This window comes from Coregonus lavaretus (assembly GCF_964263955.1).
Source record: "Coregonus lavaretus genome assembly, chromosome: 13".
In the NCBI taxonomy this organism is placed as follows: domain Eukaryota; kingdom Metazoa; phylum Chordata; class Actinopteri; order Salmoniformes; family Salmonidae; genus Coregonus; species Coregonus lavaretus.
In genome coordinates this window covers 45,212,206-45,238,322 of record NC_140000.1, presented here as the reverse complement: position 1 = coordinate 45,238,322, position 26,117 = coordinate 45,212,206, and the positions used below count along the sequence as shown (strand labels likewise).

The following is a 26,117-nucleotide window of genomic DNA, read 5'->3' as shown; positions in this document are numbered from 1 at the left end:
TTGAAGAGTAGTCAGGAGTCGTAATGGCAGAAGCAGGTCTGGATCTCCTGAGGCAGAAGGGTATCCAAAAAACAGGCAGGTCCGGGGTCACAAAACCAGGGTGAGCCAGAAGCGCGAGCAAACAGGTTCCGGGTGTGAGCTTTGCAGACGATCTGACACCGGAGAGCTGAAAGACAGGGCCTTAAATACTGGGAGAGGTAGTGGGTAATGCAGCGCAGCTGGCAGAGTAATTAGAGCAGAGCAGAGCAGGGACAGGTGGAGCTAGTTAGGCTGAGTAGAGAGAGTGGTGAGCAGAGTGGAAGAAAATTAAGGTGGTAACCCGGTGGAGTGAGAGGCCCATGACAGAACCCCCCCCCCCAAGGGACGGCCCCAGAAGTCCCAAGAGCAACACCACGCCGGGCGGGAGGAGGGGAGCCGGAGGAGGGCTAGAACTCCTCCGAACGGTCCGAGTGAACGTCCTCATCCTCGGAGGAAGCCGGAGGGCCGTGGTCGGGAGATGGGACAGGTCCCGAGACAGGATCAGGCACAGGACAGGAAGCCGAGCGGGCCGGACGGTTAGGGACCCCTCTGGGGCGGCCCCTACGGATTGCAGGTTGATCAGGATGCCGTTGGTGGAAAGCGGTGATGAGAGTCCTATCCACAATCCGACTAGCTGGCACCCAGGTCCTCTCCTCAGGTCCATAGCCCTCCCAGTCAATGAGGTACTGGAGACCCCTACCCCTCCGTCTGGACCGAAGCAGGCGGCGGACGGTGTAAACCAGACCACCATCGACGAGCCGTGGAGGAGGAGGACCAGGCGCAGCAGGGACCAGCGGACTCTCATGGATGGGCTTAATCTTAGACACATGGAAAGTGGGGTGCACCCTCAGGGAATTAGGCAGTTGGAGCCGGACAGCAGTTGGGCTAATCACTCTTATGATAGGGAATGGGCCAATGAACCGAGGTGCCAGCTTCTGCGACTCCACCCTGAGTGGCAGGTTCTTCGATGACAACCACACCCTTTGACCAACATGGTAGGTGGGAGCAGGAATTCTCCGACGGTTGGCCCCGGTAGTGTAGCTGGCAACGGATCTGAGGAGTGTGGCTCGGGCTTGTGACCAGGTGCGGCGACATCGACGGGCAAAAGCAAGTGCAGATGGGCAAGTAACCTCCTCTTCCTGGCTGGCAAATAGAGGAGGCTGGTATCCATAAACACATTGGAAAGGGGACATACCGATGGCAGAGCAGGTCAGAGAATTGTGTGCGTACTCCACCCATGTCAATTGCTGCGACCAGGAGTGGGGGTTGCGTGAAGTCATGCATCGCAGTGCCTTCTCGAGCTCCTGATTAGCCCGCTCTGACTGCCCATTGGATTGGGGATGGAATCCGGAAGTCAGACTGACTGTGGCTCCCAGCAGGTGACAGAACTCCTTCCAAAAAGCGGAGGAGAATTGTGGACCACGGTCAGAAACTACATCCTTTGGCAGTCCGTGGATCCGGAAGACGTGTTCCAGGACCACCTGGGCGGTCTCCTTGGCGGTTGGGAGCTTGGGGAGGGGAATGAAGTGTGCCATCTTGCTGAAACGGTCAACGATGGTGAGAATGACGGTCATGCCACTTGAAGGGGGCAGCCCCGTGACAAAGTCAAGGGCGATGTGAGACCAGGGACGTCTGGGCACAGGCAGGGGCTGCAGCAATCCGGCTGGGGGCTGGCAGGACGACTTGTGTTGGTTGCAGATGGGGCAGGCTTGGACGAATTCCCGTACATCCTTCCTCAGAGAGGGCCACCAGAACCTCTGGGCGAGCAGGTTGTAAGTGCGGGTGGAGCCAGGGTGACAAGCTAGGCGGGAGTCATGTCCCCACTGAACGACCTGGGACCTCAGGTCTTCGGGGACAAAAAGGCGGTCAGCTGGGCAAGTGCTGGGACCTGGCTGGTTACGGAGAGCCTCCAGCACCTGTTCCTCAACAGCCCAGGTCAGAGCTGCAACGATGCAGGGACTTGGCAGAATCGACACAGGGTCCTTGGAGGGGGTGTCATCCTTCTGGAATTGACGGGAGAGGGCGTCTGGCTTGGTGTTGCGTGATCCAGGCCGGTATGACAGAGTGAAATTAAACCTGGTGAAGAACAGGGCCCAGCGGGACTGCCTGGAGTTCAACCGTTTGGCCGTGCGGATGTACTCCAAGTTCTTATGATCGGTCCAAACGAGAAATGGAATGGTGGACCCCTCCAGCCAGTGACGCCACTCCTCCAAGGCAAGCTTCACAGCCAGCAGCTCACGGTTCCCTATGTCGTAATTGCACTCAGAGGGGGACAACCGACGTGAGAAAAAGGCACAGGGATGGAGCTTCCTATCCTCCGCAGCCCACTGAGAAATCACCGCACCAACTCCCACATCCGAGGCGTCCACCTCCACAATGAATTGCCGGTCCACATCAGGCATCTGGAGGATGGGAGCGGAGGTGAACCTCACCTTGAGGGTACTGAAGGCTTTGTCGGCTGCTGGGGTCCAGGTGAAGGGTTGCTTGGTGCTGGTTAGAGCAGTGAGAGGGGCAGCAACGGTACTGTAGTTCCGGATAAACTTCCTATAGAAGTTAGCAAACCCCAGAAACTGTTGCAGCTTCTTTCTGTTCTCCGGAACTGGCCATGAAGTGACTGCTGATACTTTGGCAGGATCCATTTGGATACTTCCCTCTGCCACTATGTACCCCAGGAAGGCCACTGTCTTGACGTGAAACTCACATTTGTCTGCCTTGGCGTAGAGGGAATTCTCCAGAAGACGATGAAGGACTTGCTGGACATGGCGGGTGTGTTCAGACAGGTTTCTGGAGTAGATTAAGATGTCATCCAGGTAAACGAAGACAAACTTGTTTAACATGTCCCGCAGTACATCATTCACTAGAGCCTGGAACACAGCAGGAGCATTGGTGAGGCCAAAAGGCATAACCAGATACTCGTAGTGGCCTGTTGGTGTATTGAATGCGGTTTTCCATTCATCTCCCTCCCGGATCCGCACTAGGTGGTAAGCGTTTCTGAGATCCAACTTGGTAAAAACAGTGGCTCCCTGGAGCAACTCAAAAGCAGAGGTGAGCAGAGGCAGAGGGTAACGGTTTTTCACTGTGATGTCGTTGAGTCCCCTGTAGTCGATGCAGGGGCGAAGAGATCCGTCCTTCTTCCCCACAAAGAAGAAGCCAGCACCAGCAGGAGATGAAGATGAACGGATTAATCCTGCGGACAGAGAGCCATTGATGTAGTCCTCCATGGACTTTCTTTCAGGAGCAGACAACGAATAAAGACGACCCTTTGGAGGAGCTGTTCCAGGGAGGAGGTCGATGGCACAGTCGTACGGTCGGTGAGGGGGCAGAGATGTGGCTCTTGCTTTGTTAAACACCTCTCTGAGACCATGGTAGCATTCTGGGACATTGGAGAGGTCAGGAGCGGAGTTAGTAGGTACTGGCCGAGGGGGTAGTGCGGCAGCAAGCAGGCAGGTTCGGTGGCAGTCCTCTCCCCACTCCCTGATCACCCCGGTCACCCAGTCGAGCTGAGGGTTGTGCCGGCGGAGCCATGGGTAACCCAGGATGAGGGGTTGGCCTGGAGAGGGGAGCAGGTGAAACTGGATAGTTTCTTGATGGTTTCCGGACAGACCCATCGAGACCGGGGCCGTGACATGAGTGACCGATCCGAGTAAGTGTCCGTCCAGTGCCCGGGCAGGAATAGGAGGTGTCAAACGGAGGTTCTCCAGTCCCAGTTGGCGTGCCAGCTTGATGTCCATTATGTTGGCTTCGGCGCCAGAATCCACCAGAGCAGCCAGGGTGTGAGTTGAGTCAGAGAGGCGGAGGTGAACTTGCAGCAGGGGTTTGCGGTCGGAGGACTGGATGGTCATTGAACTCAACCGGACTCCCCCTATGCCCGGTGAGCTTCGGCCCTTTAAAGGGCAGGTTACCACACGATGTCCATCACCTCCACAATAGAGGCAGAGGTTTGAGGTGAAGCGGCGCTGGCGCTCTGCAGGAGTGAGGGAGGCTCGCCCAATCTCCATAGGCTCAGACTGATCAAGCTGACCTGGGTGAGTGGCAGTAGATGACAGGAGCCCAGTCGGATCTCTCCGAATGCCGGTAGTAGGTGGACCTTGGCGCCCCCTCTCACGACGTCGGGTCTGTATCCTTCTGTCGATCCTGACAGTCAGTGCGATGGCTTCATCAAGAGTGGAAGGCAGTTCATGGGAGACCAACTCGTCCTTGATATAGTCAGCCAAACTATGGAAGAACGCGTCCACCAACGATGGTGTGTTCCAAGAACTTCGTCTAGCCAGGGTTCGGAAGTCGATGGAATGGTCTGCGACTGTACGTCTGCCTTGTCGAATACTGAACAGTTCACGAGACGCCTCTGCGGTGGGTGAATCCAGGTCAAACACCTTCAGCATCTCCTCAGCAAACAGGTCGAAGGTTGCACATGCGGGGGTTTGACGTTCGAACTCTGCTGTTCCCCAGAGTCGAGCTCGGCCCGTCAGGTGAGTGATGGCATACCCAACTTTAGCCCCCTCCGTGGCGAAGGTCCTTGGCTGCAAGGAGAACTGAAGTCGGCAGCTAGTCAGGAATGGCCGGACCTGGGTTGAATCGCCGTTGAACCGCTCGGGGTTTCCAATCTTGGGTTCCGGAGCAGCGGCTGCAATGACCGGGGCAGGTAACTCGGGGGCTGGGCTGGTGGGCAGACTGGCTGGGGTAAGGTTGGTGAGGAGTTGAATGATCATGGCGAGTTGTTGTTGCTGCTGCTGGAACTGCTGCTCATGCTCATCGGTTTCCATGTCGGGGAAAGTGTGCGCTGAGTCCATAATGGTCAGATCGTACTGTCACGGTTCAGACAGACGACCAGAGGACCACAATTGCGTCACACCAGAAAGTTTATTAAACTTAAGGGAAAAGGGAAGTAGGGAGTGAATGAAGGCTCCAGGGGTAACAGGGATCCCGTCCAATGCGCTGGGTCTGTGCCCCCCCCAGTGGCAGCGATGCGTCCTATGAAGCCGGTGGTGGGTGGTCCAGAAGTCCTGGGGGGGGGAGACACAGACACAACAGGGCGGAATGAAACCAGGCAGCAGTACAGTTCAAGGGAAATCCAAAATACGTAGTAGCAAGGCAGAAGGCTGGTCAGAGTTACCGGGATTGAAGAGTAGTCAGGAGTCGTAATGGCAGAAGCAGGTCTGGATCTCCTGAGGCAGAAGGGTATCCAAAAAACAGGCAGGTCCGGGGTCACAAAACCAGGGTGAGCCAGAAGCGCGAGCAAACAGGTTCCGGGTGTGAGCTTTGCAGACGATCTGACACCGGAGAGCTGAAAGACAGGGCCTTAAATACTGGGAGAGGTAGTGGGTAATGCAGCGCAGCTGGCAGAGTAATTAGAGCAGAGCAGAGCAGGGACAGGTGGAGCTAGTTAGGCTGAGTAGAGAGAGTGGTGAGCAGAGTGGAAGAAAATTAAGGTGGTAACCCGGTGGAGTGAGAGGCCCATGACAGATACCTTGCGTTCTAGGAAAATAATGCACGCTGTAGAATGCCCTTCAAGCAAATCAGAAATGAGTATTCAACAATGCCTTGGTATAAGACAACGTGTATAATGTTAAATTGGTCCCTCATTATTACATCATCATAACTCTACTCTCTGATTAGTCCATCATAAGGACATTGTCATAACCCTGCTCTCTGATTGGTCCTTTCGTAATGACAATGTTCTTATGATAGGCACTGTCAGAGTGACCATCGGGTTCTTCGTCACCTCCCTGACCTAGGCCCTTCTCCCCGATTGCTCAGTTTGGCCGGGCGGCCAGCTCTAGGAAGAGTCTTGGTGGTTCCAAACTTCTTCCATTTAAGAATGATGGCCACTGTGTTCTTGGGGACCTTCAATAATGCAGAACTTTTTTGGTACCCTTCCCCAGATATGTGCCTCGGAGCTCTACGGACAATTCCTTCGACCTCATGGCTTGGTTTTTGCTCTGAGATGCACTGTCAACTGTGGGACCTTTTATAGAGAGTCGTGTGCCTTTCCAAATCATGTCCAATCAATTGAATTCACCACAGGTGGACTCAGGTCAAGTTGTAGAAACATCTCAAGGATGATCAATGGAAACAGGATGCACCTGAGCTCAATTTCGAGTCTCATAGCAAAGGGTCTGAATACTTATTTAAATAAGGTATTTCTGTTAAATTTGTAATAAATTAGCAAACATTTCTAAAAACCTGTTTTCGCTTTGTCATTATGGGGTATTGTGTGTAGATTGCTGAGGACATTTTTTTATTTAATCCATTTTAGAATAAGGCTGTAGCGTAACAAAATGTGGAAAAAGTCAAGGGGTCTGAATACTTTCCGAAGGCACTGTACAATCAGACTAAAACATTCCCACAAGGACTGTTCAGTTTGCTCCATTGGACATTTTAATACCAGATACCCCTCTGAAGGGACATATCCCTCCCTCCTCCCTGAGGTCAAACAAGAAGTCATCGATTCTTCCCACCGAAACTCTGGGAAGAAGAATAGAGGCCCAGAGTCTTTTCCCCCTTAAACATTATTATTCCAATGTCAAGCCCCACACTGGCCAGTCCACTTGTGTGAGAGGAGAGAGCGAGGTTCACAGTGCTGCCGAGGCTTCGCTGAGATGCTCCAGGCTGATCCTGGGCCATCATTTCCCAGGACCAAGGCCACATCCCTGGGGATCTCTCGTCCAGTTTTGGCCCCCATCACTCTGGATCTTCCGTGGTCTTCCAGACTGGGAAAACGGCCCATCAGGCCATCACACTGACCTACATAGTGCACTGTTGGATGGTCCCCATCTATCAAATCCATCAGACATACAGTGCTCTCAGATCATTGTAGCCTTTTGATTTCTAGGAATGAATGTGACATATCCAATGTTTAAAAAACAAACTTTCTGCTGGAAGCTGAATTTTTCCATTATTCTATGTCAGACTAAAGCCATGTAAACAAATCATAATAAAACATCTTGCTTTATCCACCTGCCGTCATCAACTTACACACAGTGATGCACATACTGTAATTATATAATCTGGAGAATGTCTTGATAATAAAAAGCAAGGTTGTGGTTACAGAACAATAACCCTTTTGGAACTCTCAGTGATGCCAAATACAGAGAACGTGTCCTGGCTGTTTTTGGAATTGGACGACCTTGGATGTCTGTGTTTCCGATCCTTATGTAAGCATCCATAACAGGAAGTAGTGAGGCATATGTTATGGTTGGAGCGATGTCTGTGCTGGGGCTCAGGCCCTTGGTCAGGATTCCCACTGTCACTGAGGAAATGAAGGCAAAGGGAGGCTCTCTTTATGGTTAGCCCTGGTAGACATAAATACTCCTAGGGAGAAGGAGGAGGACTTTCAATGGGGAAAAATAACAGAGGACTTATTCTATCTTGCACAATGCACAAAACTGAGCAACTGGATAAAACATTGAGCAATGAAACTGACCACAATGCAACGGAACATTTTAATTTCAAACTAATTGAATTGATGTCTTGGTAAAGAGACCAAAGATTCTTCAGGAATCTCTGCAATGCACAGTGTGGGAGGAGTGATTATCCAGACCGAAATGTTTCTAGACATGACATGGCATTGAAGGTGCGGCCTTGTCCTTTGCTGTCATGGTAGTCATTCATTCTGAGATCACTACTCCTGGGTGTGTGCAACTGAGTGTGTGTTTGCAGGCCCAGGGCATTCCCACTGGGCAAAAACTGGTTGAATTAACGTTGTTTCCATATCATTAAAAAAACTACTGCAATGTGATGACGTTGAATCAACATGGAAAATTGATTGGATTTAAAAAAAGTTATTTTCTTCAACCAAAAGTTAACCTAAATCCATTGACATGGTGACATTTGTTGTTGATTTCACGTTGAGTACACGTTAGTTGACAACTCAATCAAATGTAAATCAAAACTAGACATTGAAATGACGTCTGTGCCCAGTGGGTACACACTAGTGTAACTATGGGGTCCTGTGGAGATTCCCAGTTCCCCAAAACAAACAGGCTATTAGTCTACACTGTGACCTGCTTGCAATCTGACTGTTAAAAAGGGTAGAGGAACAATAGTGGTAAGACTACCCAGCTGTGTCTGCTTCCTCAAGAGAGTGGTACATGCAAGGGGAACATGATACAGGCACTTTCCACTGTGTTCCGGCTAACCACAAGAACCAACATGACATTTGGCAAACGCATTTCAATATACATTACCTTAGAATAGACACTGGCTGACATTACAAGTCAGGATCTATTCAAATCAAGAGGGGGGACAGAAAGAAAACATGTCATTCGTCAGAGCTGTAAAATGTGTTTCTTCGCATCTAACTGAAAGGTTCTACCAAGTGTGGTGTACAGTATGGAGTATGAGGGATATACTGGAAGAAAGAAGAGTGATAACACATTCCCTTATGCTACAATCATTTCCTCCCTCAGGCACTGTTGCTGCCTCGACAGCTAGCTCACCAGTTGGGAGAGGATGTGCTGGAAAATATGCCAATGACATGGTGACATTCTTTGTTGATTTCACGTTGAATTCACGTTAGTTGACAACCCAACCAAATGTAAATCAAAACTAGACGTTGAAATGACGTCTGTGCCCAGTGGATACACACTAGGGTGACTATGAAGGTCCTGTGGAGATTCCCAGTTCCCACAAACACAGAGTTGGGGGGCTGCTGCAGCTTTAGGTAGGAAGTTGCCTTCAACAACATGACCCATTCTCCCATGCAGCACTATAGTGCCTTTAAGAGGTCAAGTCCACATGACACAAGCAAAGGAAGTCAGGTGACAATGCACCTACTGGTAAGCAGAAAGACATACAGGCAGACATATAAGTGGACAAAGAGGCTATGACAGTCTACACTGTGACCTGCTTGCAATCTGACTGTTAAAAAGGGAAGAAAAACAATAGTGGTAAGACTACCCAGCTGTGTCTGCTTCCTCAAGAGAGTGGTACATGCAAGGGGAACATGATACAGGCACTTTCCACTGTGTTCCGGCTAACCACAAGAACCAACATGACATTTGGCAAACGCATTTCAATATACATGACCTTAGAATAGACATTGGCTGACATTACACGTCAGGAACATGTCATTCGTCAGAGCCGCAAAATGTGTTTCTTCGCATCTAACTGATAAGGTTCTACCAAGTGTGGTGTACAGTATGGAGTATGAGGGATATACTGGGGGAAAGAAGAGTGATAACACATTCCCTTATGCTACAATCCTTTCCTCCCTCAGGCACTGTTGCTGCCTCGACAGCTAGCTAACCAGTTGGGAGAGGATGTGCTGGAAAATATGCCTCGGCAGTGAGTTACTGTAGAAGAAAAGGAAAAATGCTTCAGCAGTATTGGAAACTTATTTTCTCACAGTCAAGCCAATAGCCAGTGTCATGAGATAGAGATAGGCTTTGACTGGAGCTAGCTGGGTCACCATTCACAAGCTGCACTTCCTGTCCCAAGATGACAGGAAGTCAGGAGGCTAGGTCATCACAGTAACGGTGTAGACCAGCCAAACTAAAATTAGCAAGCATTTCCCAACACAGTCCACAGAGAATCAATTATAATCAGGAATAGTTTATATAAAAAAAGCCATTTTATCTTATATTAAGTGTGATTAAAAGATTTCTTCACTTTAATGGAAATAAATTAAATAGGTGGTGACTGCAAAGACAAAAAACGTGTGATAAATTACTGCAATATCTTGCCTAAGATACCCACTCATATGATGCATTAACAAATTCAAGGCCTGGCTATTGCAACAACCACTCTACAGTACACTATCTCCTTTTGATAGTCAGTGAGGCATCTGCCCAATGCTGGTAAGTCTGCACGGGCTCTTCCTCTGATAGTTCTGCATACTCTGCTCATTACCCACATACGCCGAGTTGTACTTTGTTCTTGACAGGAACTTTGATGATCTCTTCTCACCATTCACCACACAGACTGCCTCGTATAAATATATGGGGCACCAGCGCTCTCAAACAGATGGGTGAGACAGCGGGAGATGGGCACGTGCCAACACGCTCAGCTCTGCCCTCACTTGTTTGTAATACTCTAGGTGTTTTCCCATACATGCCAAGTGCAGCGAACATGTTCTCAAAACTCCTACAGAAAACAACAAAGACGAGGAAGAGGTTTATTCAACATTTCTACAAACAACAATATCACAGAATCAACATGCCTCGCCTCTGGTGTTGCCTTCAACAACCACATAGCAGGAAACATGGTGGCATGATTGCACAGCTCTCTGTACAAACAAATAGGTTTCTTTGCAAGACAGAGGTGGATGGCTGGCCAAAGGGAGGGCAGAAGCATGCTTTTATTTACATATTCACTGTAGCCAATTTGCCTCAGCTCACGTTGCCACAACTAATGGCTGGTTACAAAGCTAATGGGACTATCTGTTTTTGCATGTTATTGTCCCACTGATGTAATTTGCGTCCCCAAGACACCTATCTAAACTCTGAACAAATGCCTAATCTTATTTCCAGATGTGTAATCTTCCTACCATTACCAAACATGCGCTAAGGGTTTCAGAATAAGCGGTGAATGAATGCCTCGTGGACCTTTGTATCATAAAGAGCAAAGATACAAAAACATGCGCCCTGCACGTCGTTAAGACGTTTGCAGCCGCTTTGAAAATGGGGATACAGAGGGTTGATTTTAATATCCCACACCATTATAGGCCTATTGACCAGAGAGATCTACAGCACCCCAGAGGTACAGAGCTCCAATGCAACTTTAATGGAAAACCGTGTGGGTAGCTGCGCACTCATTGATGTAGGCCTAGCTCTGATTCTACAAAAGCATCCAAGAACACATGAAAATGCTTTCTGCCATGTCATAACATCCAGAATAGGAACAGCTCTATCCCCTACAGTGTCAACGACAGTGCTGCATTGTGAATCAGATCAAACATCAGGGCTAGCCTGGGGCGCATTATATCAGATTTCATTTTGGGTTGAGGCCCCTTCATTCATTTCTGACATTTACAGTTGGAGCAGCCCCCTCTCGGAGGCCTCTTGTATCTGGCTCTCTCTGTGGCCCGTCAAGTCAGCCACTCTGGAAAAACCCAGCAGTGCATCTGACTTGCATTGCCTGGCTCCGCCGTGTGTGTTCCGTTTGGCCCGCATCACTGGTGGAGGAGAGCGCGCCAATTACCAGCAACTGCTCTCTCCGAGACCAGCATGATGTCATCCCCCAGTCCGCCATAACAGATTGCAGATGAGCAGGGTATGGACTAGAGAGGGCTGGGTCTCAAGCTGAATGAATGTGCCTCCCACAGTCACAGCAAAGGAGCTGAAGACTTAAAACAAGGAGGATTTCACTGTAGAAACTGCAGAAATACAGACTTCTATTACACAATTAATTTTTCCTCAATATTAATAGGTGTTTGCATCACTTTCCGGTGCAAAATCAAAGGTTGTGTAAGAACTGAATTAGAAACACGCCGACAGTAGATATTAGTTCACCAGCTGTCTCAGATAACAACCCAGGCTACAGATGGGTGTGGCCCACCACATGGGTGTTAATGACTGATGTCATAGCTGTGAGACAGCACAAAACGCTCCAAGGCAGGACCTCTGTAGAGTCCTTCAGGTCTAATGGACCACACCCCTGAAGACACAACACTGTCTAAAGGAGAGAAAACAACTGACTGATAGAGTGTGCTCTCCTGGTCTCTTCTAGGGCTCTGGAGGACATTCTTTTTTGTGTGTGGAAAGCCACAGATAGCCAACTGTGTCCTCAGATATCAAAGGAAGAATGAACAATACAGCACAGCGAGGCACACACACACATACACACACACGCACACCACTCCAGTGATGACTGGTTTTGGTATCATCCCAGAGGGCTTTGCGCTTTTTAGGAAATGTTATAAAGCCACATCAGAGGCTGTCCCCCCTCCCAGAATGGACCTGTGGGTTACAGCAGGCCTCCTCTCATCTCCCCATATAATTCATCTAGAACTCTCCAACCACACACTCCACACACACTCCCCACCTCTTTCTGTAACCCCTCTCTAAGAAATAAATATTTGTATTGCACTATTTAGGCGTGTAATGGAAATAGTAAAAGAAAACTGCTAGTGCAGTGACTTCCAATGACTGTTATGTAGTCTTATATGACAGGGAAACCCGTGGCATCATCAGATGCCACACCTTAAAAGGACAATTCCACCCAAAAACTATATTTTGGTATTTGTTTCATTAGTCTATTCTTGACATAGTCCCAAAATGTTTTGCTTTTCAGCAATCAAGTTTTCAAGATATGAAACTTTCAAAATACAGAAATCATCCCCGTATGATGCATTTAGCATCATATGATGCAAAACGCATCATCATATGATGCAAAATGCAAGTGTATTTTGAAAGTTATATATCTTGAAAACCTGATTGCTGAAAAGCAAAACATTTTGGGACTATGTCAAGAATAGACTAATGAAACAAATACCAAAATATAGTTTTTGGGTGGAATTGTCCTTTAAATCTAGCAGTGGCCTGAAGGTCTCAGAAACTGCAAGACAAGCATGCACTTCATTATATATGTGTGTAAGAAGAACCAACCAACACATACATAAAACAAGATGACAAGATGGCAGGTTAAGACAAGAGGAAGTGCTAAACAAGATCACATTTGAAAATGACTGTGGTGTTTATCAAGAGATTGAATTCAGGATGTTTATCAATCTTCCTGGGTGACATCAGGTTAAGCCCAATGTTTCTCATCCTCAGAACTAGGAGGCTGCCCATGGTAGACACAGAACTTTCACTAAGGGAATGTTTTTTTGGGGCCGAAACATTCAAAGGTACGTGGCTTTATGGTCTGTGGAGGATATGACAATAAAGAAAAAATAAATTCAATAAAATTTGGCCACTGTCCAGCTCATTTCACTTCCCCTTAAGTTGAAAATGCTTTTTCAAGAGCATCTGGGCTCCTCTCATGCACTTTGACGGAAATTCCTCTCTTAATCTTCACAGACCACAGCTCAGATACGGCTCAGAGGAGGGTCATAGTAGTTGGAGTAAGGTGAGGTTAGAACCTTAATAAACCCATGTCCTTTGAGGCAAAAAAGATGCACAACCTTGAACTCCCTTTGTCTCAATCCTCAAAAAGTGTGATTGTGTGTGGTAGAACTAGCCTGGCTACCATAGAACGATGTAGGGTTTCAGACAATGTGACTTAGCTCAACAGAAGACTGATCATTCGTATGCTACGCTATGTTCAAAATGCCTCCTCATCTTTAAGAGGAGAACACCACTGAGAAGAGCCATAGGACAGTCTAGTCTGGGGTTAAGAGGAAATGACCTCATAATCAGAAGTCCCCTCGGCCAATCTCTGTCAATCATGGCTCATGATAGATTGATGGTTTGTTGAATGTCTACAAACACAACTACAAAGGAAGATCTAAAACGACAGTCTAGGCCTAAATGTTAAAAAAATAACTCTGCTCTGTCCTCTTGACTAAAATCACGCCCTGTTATATAGCTGCCCTTCTCTCTCTCTATGGACCTCCACCCTATCAGTCTGCAGGGCTGTGTGTGTCACTGTCATAGTAACTGGTGAGCTATGCCATGGTTCACATTCCACTGCCATCCACCTCCTGTCCTGCCCACATTTTCCCACAGAACTTTAAACCCTGTGAATGAGAGTCTGCCTTTGTTTTCGTGCATTTTTCCTCCAGATCCCAGCAACTTCCCCATGGTAGGAATGTGGCCGGAATGCCAACACCAGCTACCTGCATTAGAGGGCCTTTGTCCGGAAATAGGAGCGGCTGAAGAAGAGAACAGGTCAAAGAGGTTTGACAGTTGATACCTCAGCTCGAAGGAGCCTAGCCCACAATCCTTAGCAAATGAACAGTACATACGGTCTGGATCTATGTTTAAACATGGCAAAGGGGCACAAGCAGAGAGGCAAAAACTTATTTTTGCGCAGGCCAGTTTCAGTTTGAGTCACAAGAGTTTGAGTCACGGGTCACAAGAGCCTCCCCTCACATGTCCCCCTGCACAAATCATTAACTTTTCTGCTGATGAGAGAACTGATTGCATGCATAGCACACTCTCACACGATCACTATCCAAGGTCGCGTCCCAAATTGCACCCTATTCTCAATATGGTGCACTACTTTTGACCAGAGCCCTATGGGCCCTGGTCAAAAGTAGTGCACTACATATAGAATAGGGTGCTTTAGGACACAAATGTGTCAGGAGCAGATACAACACTGTGCTGTGGACTTATCACTTCAGCCCAGAGCTTGGAATGATGAGGCAACCATTTAGCCTGGGGTTCTAATTCCATACGTTCCTACATGCTGTCAGTACAGTGAGAGAGACCAGAGGATGCTAGATTAAATAACCATAGTCTGGGCTTTCAGCACTGCTAAGAGAAGGGTTACTTTCGGTGCATACATTCATTCCAAGTCGTTATGTCATAGCCTACATAAAGTGGACTCTCCCTGAACATATACAGTCATTTCTCAGCAGAACAGTAATTTGTGATGTATTTCCTAAACTGATGCACCTATTTCCTGACATGATATGGCAGCATACTGCTCTTCTGATAGCATATGAATGTTTTTAAATTAGATAGGCTACATGAGACATGAGTAACTCGGACAAGAAACCCACATTCTCAAAGTATACATGAGAGGAATCTAAACATTTGCAATCATTTGCAATACCAGCCAAAATAAAAAGCCACCGTAAGCGTGGGAACCATTGAATGCCGCTGTACATGTTGGAGCAAGAGAATACAGAGGCTTTGCGATGGCATGCACAGGCAGAGCCAGCTATAAGGGCCCTGTGTGAAGTCAACAGAGAGGACCGTTTCTCCCCTGTAACCTGAGAAGGCCTATCTCACAGAGTGAGACCGATCACTGATCTGGCCTGGAATCCCAGTCTGACTAATGAAGATAAGGTGCTAACAGAGGGGTAGTAATAGAGGCAGAATGAATAGAGATTGGGACATCATATCATGTTAGCCGTTAGCCAACGTGCTGAAAAAGATAAGATTGTCTGAGTTCATTTCCTGGGTGAGCAGCAGACACTGCAAACTGTCTAAAAACACAAAGCGAACCAAATCTGAACCACACTTCTCCCTCAGTCTTGAATCTTTAGTTATGGTGGTCAGACATATGATACAACAACCTCTTAGAAAATGCAGCAGATGTGGGATTTTAGTTTTACGACCCTCACGCCAACTAGACTCATACAGTGAAGGAAAAAGTATTTGATCCCCTGCTGATTTTGTACGTTTGCCCACTGACAAAGAAATGATCAGTCTATAATTTTAATGGTAGGTTTATTTGAACAGTGAGAGACAGAATAACAACAACAAAATCCAGAAAAACGCATTACAAAAATGTTATAAATGGATTTGCATTTTAATGAGGGAAATATGTATTTGACCCCTCTGCAAAACATGACTTAGTACTTGGTGGCAAAACCCTTGTTGGCAATCACAGTGGTCAGACGTTTCTAGTAGTTGGCCACCGGGTTTGCACACATCTCAGGAGGGATTTTGTCCCACTCCTCTTTGCAGATCTTCTCCAAGTCATTAAGGTTTCGAGGCTGACGTTTGGCAACTCCAACCTTCAGCTCCCTCCACAGATTTTCTATGGGATTAAGGTCTGGAGACTGGCTAGGCCACTCCAGGACCTTAATGTGCTTCTTCTTGAGCCACTCCTTTGTTGCCTTGGCCGTGTGTTTTGGGTCATTGTCATGCTGGAATACCCATCCACAACCCATTTTTAATGCCCTGGCTGAGGAAAGGAGGTTCTCACCCAAGATTTGACGGTACATGGCCCTGTTCATCGTCCCTTTGATGCGGTGAAGTTGTCCTGTCCCCTTAGCAGAAAAACACCCCCAAAGCATAATGTTTCCACCTCCATGTTTGACGGTGGGGATGGTGTTCTTGGGGTCATAGGCAGCATTCCTCCTCCTCCAAACATGGCGAGTTGAGTTGATGCCAAAGAGCTCCATTTTGGTCTCATCTGACCACAACAGTTTCACCCAGTTCTCCTCTGAATCATTCAGATGTTCATTGGCAAACTTCAGACGGGCATGTATATGTGCTTTCTTGAGCAGGGGGACCTTGCGGGCGCTGCAGGATTTCAGTCCTTCACGGTGTAGTGTGTTACCAATTGTTTTCTTGGTGACTATGGTCCCAGTTGCCTTGAGATCATTGACAAGATCCTCGCGTGTAGTTCTGGGCTGATTCCTCACCGTTCTCATGATCATTGCGACTCCACGAGGTGAGATCTTGCATGGAGCCCCAGGCCGAGGGAGACAGTGCTTTTGTGTTTCTTCCATTTGCGAATAATCCTACCAACTGTTGTCACCTTCTCACCAAGCTGCTTGGTGATGGTCTTGTAGCACATTCCAGCCTTGTGTAAGTCTACAATCTTGTCCCTGACATCCTTGGAGAGCTCTTTGGTCTTGGCCATGGTGGAGAGTTTGGAATCTGATTGATTGATTGCTTCTGTGGACAGGTGTCTTTTATACAGGTAACAAACTGAGATTAGGAGCACTCCCTTTAAGAGTGTGCTCCTAATCTCAGCTCGTTACCTGTATAAAAGACACCTGGGAGCAAGAAATCTTTATGATTGAGAGGGGGTCAAATACTTATTTCCCTCATTAAAATGCAAATCAATTTATAAAATTTTTGACATGTGTTTTTCTGGATGTTTTTGTTGTTATTCTGTCTCTCACTGTTCAAATAAACCTACCATTAAAATTATAGACTGATCATTTCTTTGTCAGTGGGCAAACATACAAAATCAGCAGGGGATCAAATACTTTTTTCCCTCACTGTAGGGAGCAAAGCTGACCGGGGGGAGAGGTAAACTTCATGAGGTCCAGACTCCCTCTGGAGAGGATATATTTTAGGAACTCAGAAGGGGAAAGCTAAAGCACGGCAGCCTATATATGACCAGAGAAATGATTCCACTGTTTCCAGACAGTTTAATTTATGAGTGAATCTTAGACAAGGGTTACTGGTAGGAACCTAGGACTATTAGGAATACCATTTAGCCAGAGTATCGTAGGAAAAACATGCCTGCATTCACAGTCAGTCAGTGCTGACATCAATATGAGTCAAGGGTCATGACCCTAGAAGCTAAGGTGAAGAGTCACAGGCCACCAATCAAAGTACATCACAGGGATACCTCCACAATGAACTGACAGATGGATGTTACGTCTCACTGCTCAGCAGATGGAAAGCCATCTCACAAGAATTAGGCTTAGGTCTACATTCACCACCAGACGGTATACAGCTAGCACTTCTGATAAACCTATTGTGGCAGGTCAGAATCACGCACCTTTGCTTTTCAAGAGACAACAAGTGGATAGTTTCAGTGCTACATTCCATGATATTATTTGACATTGATACGAATGGAAATATCAAAGTCATGCAACAGACATTCGCATTCAGTTGTTGTTTGTTATGATTTACATCCTCACTTCACCATGGTCACCAGGGTCTGCACACTCAACACGGAGAGTGAAGCAGAATCATTTCCTCTTTGAAAACCCATTACCTAACCACATGACAGGTGGTAGATGAGCTAGAGATTTCATGCTGATAGGTTGACTTGGATTAAAGTAGAAGAGTAGGCCTAGTCATGACAGGGTGGATGTCAGAGATTAAAGTAGTGGTCATTGGACATATGGAGGAACATGGGCTCTTCTTCATGGTGAAGTAGGTGAAAATTCAGCAGTAAATCAAACTATTCTAACCAACACCATTGACAATGTCCTGTTTCTACATAAGGGATTGTGACTGCAAAGGCAACACAAAGGGATGGTTTGTCTCTCAGTTCTAAGAAAGTAATTGACCTCAGAAGAATTTGAAAATGTTGCATGAGATTACTAAACCCTCAAAATCAAGGGGCATTTTTGTGAATGGAATCTCCTGCATAACAGCATATACTGTGCAGTAAACATTGCTCAAGAGGAAGGAAGGAAGACTGGACGGATGTAACACCCCTCTTTCACAGCTCCTAAGTGTATGAAAACAGTGAGAAATGCCTGAAGGAAGCCATGTTGAATTCTGAAACTGCCATCTTTGGCAAGAGAGACGGAATACTGGGTTGGGAAGGGATATGTCACAAAGATTCACTCACATTCTCAAGCAAACCATTGATCTGAGCTCCTGAAATCCACCATAAACCATCCACACTCTCCTAGCAACTGGTACACACACATAAACAATGAACCAAAAGCATTAGGAAACCACAAACCTTGTCCAAAGACAACACTAGAACTTCAGCGCTGCCACACTGCAAAGCCTGTAGAATATCATCACCTAGATCAGTGATTCCCAAACTGTGGGGCGCACCCCCCCTGCGAGGGGTCCCCCCCCCAAAAAAAATAACTCAGTCCGGCTTTCAACTTACCCTTGAAAGTTGTAATAGTAGAATGCATTAGGTGCAACTTCGAAATTGGGTAGCGCCTCATCAGTTCCTCTTGTCATGTTAGTCATTGCATAACTTAGAGAGCTATTTATAACTTATCAGAAATATCCAGATCAAGTAGCCCATGTCAGCTTAAGTTTTTTAGCTAGGTTTCTAAGCCCATAGATTTGTAGTAATGATCGAGTCATTCAAATATCACGTCAATACACATTAGACATGGCAAAATATATAGAATTGCAAGACAATTTGCTTTAAAACTGCAAGGTTTTCTCTGCACCCCATGACAAAATGTGTAGAATTGCAGGAAATAAGCATTAAACCTGCATAATGTTCTCTCTGCCAACAAGAGGAGTGTGAACAGTTTGTGTCATGAACAGTGCTTGTGCCCATAGAAATGGAAGGAGGGCCTGAGTGAAAAAGTTTGGGAACGCCTGACCTACAGTACCAGTCAAAAGTTTGGACACAAAATATATTTTAGATTTTAGATTATTCAAAGTAGCCACCATTTGGCTTGATAACAGCTTTGCACACTCTTGGCATTCTCTCAACCAGCTTCATGAGGAATGCTTTTCCAACAGTCTTGAAGGAGTTCCCACATATGCTGAGCACTTGTTGGCTGCTTTTCCTTTACTCTGCGGTCCAACTCATCCTAAACCATCGCTATTGGGTTGAAGTCGGGGGATTGTGGAGGCCAGGTCATCTGATGCAGCACTCCATCACTCTCCTTCTTGGTAAAACAGCCCTTACACAGCCTGGAGGTGTGTTTTGGGCATTGTCCTGTTGAAAAACAAATGATAGTCCCACTATGCGCAAACCAGATGGGAAGGCGTATCGCTGCAGAATGCTGTGGTAGCCATGCTGGTCAAGTGTGCCTTGAATTCTAAATAAATCACAGACAGTGTCACTAGCAAAGCACCCCCACACCATCACACCTCCTCCTCCATGCTTCACGGTGGGAACCACACATGCAGAGATCATCCGTTCACCTACTCTGCGTCTCACAAAGACACTGCGGTTGGAACCAAAAATCTCAAATTTGGACTCATCATCAGACCAAAGGTGTCCATATGTGTTATTTCATAGTTTTGATGTCTTCACTATTATTTTACAATGTAAAAAATAGTAAAAATAAAGAAAAACCCTTGAATGAGTAGGTGTGTCCAAACTTTTGACTGGTAGTGTAAGTCACCTTGCCAAGAACTAGAAGAGTAGATAATGTACTCAAAATACAGTAACCAATACCCTCCAGACCGACTAAAAATGTTCCAAATACAAGAATGGTTCATAAGGTGCCTCCCATAAGGTGTCCACTGTCCAGGGGGTAATGACAGTACAAAGGACAGACGACAGACTGGGAGGCTAAACAATGGCAGTGCAGACACATAGCGTGTGTCACACGTATGAATAGAAGCTAATGTGTCGCCTATGTTAAGGTAAGTTAAGCGTACACTGGAGCCACATGATGGGGTGTGGGGGGTGGAGGGGTGTGTCACGGCAGGTGTTCCCCCTGAGTGAAAATTGTGGCACATGCCAGCCATCCTGTGATCATAAGGGGACATTCATGCAATAACACCTGGTTAGTGTTGGCCTCGTTGTAACTGGGCATCAATAATTCATTTACAACTATAGTAGGAGAGAAAGAGAGATAACTAGAGAGAAAGAGGTCTACCATCTTACTCCGTTCAGAATTATTTTGGACGCATTGTTCTATGTCATTGTTTTACTGCTATAACTACTGAAATTCAAAACTGTTATTTCATCTATCAAAGTCAAAGATCTCCAAATGCAAACACACCTGTCCTATTTTTCTGTTTATTCCTCGTGTTATTTTTCTACTGGCATTGTTGGGAAGTAAGTAAGAATTTCACTGCTTGTCTACACCTGTTGTTTACGAAGCATGTGACAAATTACATTTTATTGGATTTTATTCAAAAACAAAGTAGCATTATAGAGGGCAGGCCAAAAAAATATATCTGCCAATCAAGAGTGAGGTTTAAGACAAAACTGTCACATTTCTATAGTGTCGAGAGCAGACTCAAGCGTAAACTCTAGAAATGCAATATCTAAAAGGAACAGTGATATGCCAGCAAAAGCACTGTACGTCATCACTGTACATACTGAATGCACTGTGGGTGGGAGATGCCCATGTAGGCTACTACCTGTGGCACTGTGCAGACATCTGGTCCTCTGTAGCTCAATTGGTAGAGCATGGCGCTTGTAACGCCAGGGTAGTGGGTTGGATCCCCGGGACCACCCATACGTAAAAATGTATGCACACATGACTGTAAGTCGTTTTGGATAAAAGCGTCTGCTAAATGGCATATTATTTTATTATTATCTTCCACTCTGTCAGTGCGAGGCAGGCTGTGAGCACACAGGCACCATTTCAACTGGTCCCCAGTCTCTTGGTTAAGGTAGTGGGAACAGTTTTTATTAACTATGTGTGAGATTCCCCAGACAGACGGCCTATACCAAGTTGTACATGAACTGTACAGTATGTTGAGAAGGAATAGGTGGATTGGGGATATTCTATCTGTCCCTCACTCTCCTTTTCTGACTGCACGGTCTAGTGCTGTGGTGAGAGAAAGATGACAAGCCAATGGCCAATAGAATAAATAGAATTAAGAAGAAAATAGAAGATTAAATAACAGAATAGAATATTATAGAAGATAATAACATTTCAATGCATATCATTCCAAACCACATTTGAGTACAAGTACTGTGGCACATACGGTGGTGTTTTAGGTCTTGCAGAGCTCACTTCAGTAACTGGAAAAAGACGCTATACATTGTTAGGTGCTAGCTGTGAAAATGACAGTTTATTGCTCTGTTGACAGCATTATATCGGTAGTAAAATCAAAACAGAACAGAGTACCGTTAACTACTGTATTAACCAATCGTTCTGAAACAAGGTGAGTCACATGTTTTCCATATCAGGCAAATATTATCACCAATGAGTCAATGGCCTTTTTCAGGTTTTCCCCCAAAATACCTCAACTCAGCACTCTCTTCAAACCACCCGTCTTATAGTGGTTTCAGAAAGTGCGGTCTCTGAAGCTTACAAGATGACTGTACTAATGACAGGGTGAAGGGTTTTTGCCTCCACCTATTGGCTAAACTCAGTAAGGCGCTATGAATGTCCAACGTATCCAGCATAAACAATATCTCAAAACATATACACACCACATCAAATATACTTAAACAAATAAATGTAATTGCACATAAACAATGACCCATTACCCATCAAATGAAAATCATCAACCTAAATTCTATCACCAATGCTACATGAAGACAACAACCCCTAAAATAGGTAGTTCACCCAGCAGTGAGTGCACCTTGTGTTTGGTCCTTGATTCCTATGGTCTCCAGTCTCCACTCTTTATCCCTTTAGCGCCGTCAGCCTGAGGACCACTCCTGTTGTTTACCCTCTGGGGTTCGTCTGTAGAGCAGCATATATGCTGTGCCTTCTCTGTTAACAAAGGATAAGACACCTGTCAACTGACGGCATTGCCCCCCCCAGAATTGATCATGTATATTACTGAGCGTTGTCGCCATTCTAAAGAGAAGTAATTGAACATTTTGTGTCAGATCCTTACTTTTGACTTCCTCCATAGGTTTTCTGTACTTCCTCCCAGCTAACCTGTGTTTGTGCAAATGTTATGTTACTTTTAATGATACCAAAGAAATGTATATATGTATAATACAAACTTGCTGAGTGGTGTAAACATTCTTCCACTCATTTTCTCTTACCTGCCGTACATTACTATCATCAGCGTAGTACCAGCTCTGGTCCTTCTTGTGACGAACGTACGCTGTGTAGTGTCCAAACATGGCATCGCCAGAGTGCACTATGACTGCATACAAACTATACTGGCTGTCACTCTGAAAGCATGAACAATTCCAATTTGATATCTGTCAGTACAGCTGTACTATTCCCCTCCAATGCTGTTGTGATAAAATGTAATTGGGTTTATGTAGGCCCATGTGTCTTTTTTTATGTGCATAATGTTGTGTATTAGTATACCTCAAACAAAATTGGTAAACATATGCCTACCTACCTGTACATAACCTTGTGACAGTGCCTCTGCTGTCAAGATCTCAGAAATGTTCAGGGTTTCTGGGAAGGTGACTTTGCAGTGTAGTTTCCTGGTGTAACCACGGTAATTACGGAATCTCTTCAGGTGAAGACACAAGACAGGGGGCAGGGAGATGAGTTTGTAGCCCTACATAAGAAACAAGAGTAATTCAGTGAACAGGCAAATCACAACAGTCTCTACATTGGAACATCCTTTCAGTTAGAAAGAACTGACCTGTTTGGATGGCTTCTTCTCTCCACACTTCTCACAGTAGCACTTATCCCTGTCCCTTAGCTCCTGAAGCTCAAAGACTAACCGTATACAGTCCTCCTGGAAGACAACAGTATGGGAAAGACACAGAGACTCAGTTTTCATTTTAAACAAACCACATCCTCCATTTGAGTTTTAAAAAAAGAAAAATTAAACATTCATGGCTAAGTACTTTGAACAGAATCCCAAGTTTGAGGGAACCCTCACCAGGGAGTTGTGGCTGTCCTTTAAGTGCATGGGGAGGCTGAGCAGAAAGCTGGTCCCAGATTCGATGTATGTACATTCTAGACACTGAAGGTACGTCTCCATGGTAACCTTGTACAGAGACTGAATCTCCTGAGCCTGGGGAACACAGACAGAGAAACTTCCTATCGTATCATCTCCAACATGCTTTTTGTTGGGTGTCCCTGTTGTTATTTTTAGTTGATCTAATATAATGTAAATTTAGGTAGTACATACCAAGGCCTTGTCACTCATCTGTTGTTGGATAAGGTTTAGAATGGAGAGGAATACCTCATCTGCATCATGCTGAACATGGACTGTGAAACATATTCTTGTCAATGTTAAAGTTGCAGACAGAAATATTATATTATTTGTAATTCATAATTTAAGTCCGAATTTGAGCTGGGTGAAATTGACCCATGTCATTGCTTTTTTTCTCCATGTAATGACAGATAGACTACTCATACGGCGGATGTAATTTCTGTCCAGGCAGTGCAGGAAGTCTTGATGAGGAGCAGGCTGGGTCTGGTCACTCTGCATGGCTTGTAGCACCTTCCTCAGCTGCAGAGGGACACTCTCCTTGTACTTATCAACTGGGTTCCACCTAAGAACATAACATTCCCAGCACTCAATGCTTTCCCACAAGCAGCCCGTTAAACACCAGTAACCTAACTAATGTCTTTGTTACATGTTGATTCTTAATAGCGAAGTATTGTAACCTGCCACCTGGCTTACCTGTCTAGCAGGTCTACCAGTTCCCAGGTGGCAGAGAAGGACTGCAGCAGAGCGTTCACACAGCATGACAGGCCATAGTTCATCAGACCTCTCAGGCCTATAGGCATCAATATGGTCAGAACAACATAGCTGCATGCCTCAATTCTATCCAGACAGTTAAGTAATAATAATTTATTATGTCTCACAGGAGGTTGGTGGCACCTTAATTTGGGGTGGACGGGCTGGTGGTAATGGCTGGAGCGGAATCAGTGGAATGGTTTCCCTGTGTTTGATGCCATTTCCATTCACTCCCTTCCAGCCATTATTATGAGCCGTCCTCCCGTCAGCAGCCTCCTGTGCTAGTGACCATATTGATCAATGCAAAGTGTGCGGTGTAAAGTGCAGTGATGCTGCTGTTGATTATGGTCAGAATTTGTTCCTGACCATGTGATCAGAACAGGGAAACTCAGGACCCTATAGCGGCTCAGTTGGGTTCAGTTATAGGGAATAGTGTAAAACATGTCCCGTGATCAGGGAAAAATAACCAGCCCATTGGCTTGTTTCAATATCTACTTTCCACCATATGCATATAGTCCAATCCCTACCTTGTAACCTACTCCCGAAAGGTAGACTCAAACTACGGCGGAACATTGAGAAACTGCTTCCTGCCATCAGGGCTATCGTTTTAGCTCATAGATTGCTGGACTACTGTTGTTGAGTTGAGAAGTCCAAGGGGTTCTTCTCCCTGTGAGTGAAATACAAATCGATAACTGGATCGTCATCATACATTTTTACATAGCTGAGTTTACTCAACTTTGAGAAACTCGGCTAACATTAGGGGTGCATTTTTTTGTGAACTGCATGCACCTGCAGGCTATAGTGTATTTTTTTGTGAATCAAAACACTGCATATAACATAATAGTTATTTATTTTAAGCAAAGATTTCACTTACTTAATCGATCTCATTGACTATCCACAGCCTTCGGGAAAATACTATGGAAAAGACGCGACTTGACTCGACTATGGCAGCATCACTTTCACTTTCTATTTCTGTCAAACTTTAGGTAAAAACGAAACTAATGAAACTGAGTCCATTATATCGCCCTCTGCCGGCCTTTGGGCTAAGTGCCATTCATTTCTACCGATTTCTATTTTCTTATTGTTGGGCTTTGTTGAGGTCGCCACATACAGTATTTTAAAACAGCATTGAGTGTCATTATTTGCCTGTAAAATTCCATGTCAGGACTATAAAGTAGTTGACAGCGACAGTTAATACAAATTGGACTTCTGTTATGAAAAGGTTGTCCACATAGTGCTAGATAGCTGTGTAGGCAACCATTTTAAATCAGCATGGAGGCAACCTTTCGCAGCAGGAGAAGATATGGGACTTATTTAAGCAATAATGCACGAGGGGTGTGGTATATGGCCAATATACCACGGCTAAGGGCTGTTCTTATGCACGACTCAACGTGGAGTGGCCATATACCACAAACCCCAGAGGTGCCTTATTGCTATTATAAACTGGTTACCAACGTAATTGGAACAGTAAAAATAAATGTTTTGTCATACCCGTGGTATATGGTCTGATATACCACGGCTTTCAGCCAATCAGCATTCAGGACTCGATCCACCCAGTTTATAATATGGGATAAGATATAGAACTATTGATGGGGGCTTCCTTCAGAGTGGTACAGTATGAGACCCACATGGTTGGTTGGATGGCACCCCCTAGTGACAAACCTGAGCAAGCTGTAATTGATTCAATGAAGAATGAGGATGAAGCTCCCAGGGGTTGAGGTCTTTACATTTTAGTCATTTAGCAGACGCTCTTATCCAGAGCGACTTACAGTTAGTGAGTGCATACTTTTTTTTCTTCTTCTTCATGGCAGGGGCATCATTTCAACTAAACCTAGGGTATGGCAAAGTGGAAGGGGGGGTTGAAGCTCATTTACTACATTTCTACACAATTAAAAAAACTCTAAAATGCATTTTGGAGAACAACCTAAATGTACTCCAGCCATTCTCACCTTGGCTGCAGTAGCTTCATTCACCTCAGTCGATAGGGGACTTAACATTCTACAAACGTCATACAGCAATTAGCTACTACGCACTAGCTCACAGAACAGGGATCAAACACTCTAGTTTAGTTACATGTCAAGTGAAACAGCAGTTACCGAGCCATCTTCCAGATCTGCACTGTTTTGAGAAAAGTCGCACTGTTCTCTGGAGAGCCGCGTCGATACTCTCTCTGTCCATAGTCCTAAAGCCAGCTAGCCATAGTCCTAAAGCCAGCTAGCCATAGTCCTAAAGCCAGCTAGCCATAGTCCTAAAGCCAGCTAGCCGGGCGGGCAAACAGCCTTTCCGCCCTGCGCTGAGCCCTCCGCATGTTCCTAAAACCAGCCCTCTAAGACCGCTAAACTGCATTTG

At 45.8% G+C, this 26,117-nt stretch overlaps 1 protein-coding gene across 1 annotated transcript; it reads right to left on the bottom strand.

The window, feature by feature from the left end:
* Positions 1-21,202: 21,202 nt before the first annotated feature.
* Positions 21,203-24,756, bottom strand: LOC311139931 (ubl carboxyl-terminal hydrolase 18-like). The gene is made up of 11 exons (XM_084174929.1): positions 24,643-24,756; positions 24,296-24,435; positions 23,712-23,808; positions 23,444-23,580; positions 23,214-23,293; positions 22,962-23,096; positions 22,719-22,814; positions 22,467-22,631; positions 22,159-22,290; positions 22,005-22,048; positions 21,203-21,877 (listed from the first exon to the last, which is right to left on the bottom strand). The coding sequence occupies exons 2-11, from the start codon at positions 24,360-24,362 to the stop codon at positions 21,805-21,807; spliced, it is 1,026 nt and encodes a 341-aa protein (XP_084031055.1). The 5' UTR covers positions 24,363-24,435; positions 24,643-24,756; the 3' UTR covers positions 21,203-21,804.
* Between the last annotated feature and the right edge of the window lie 1,361 nt (positions 24,757-26,117).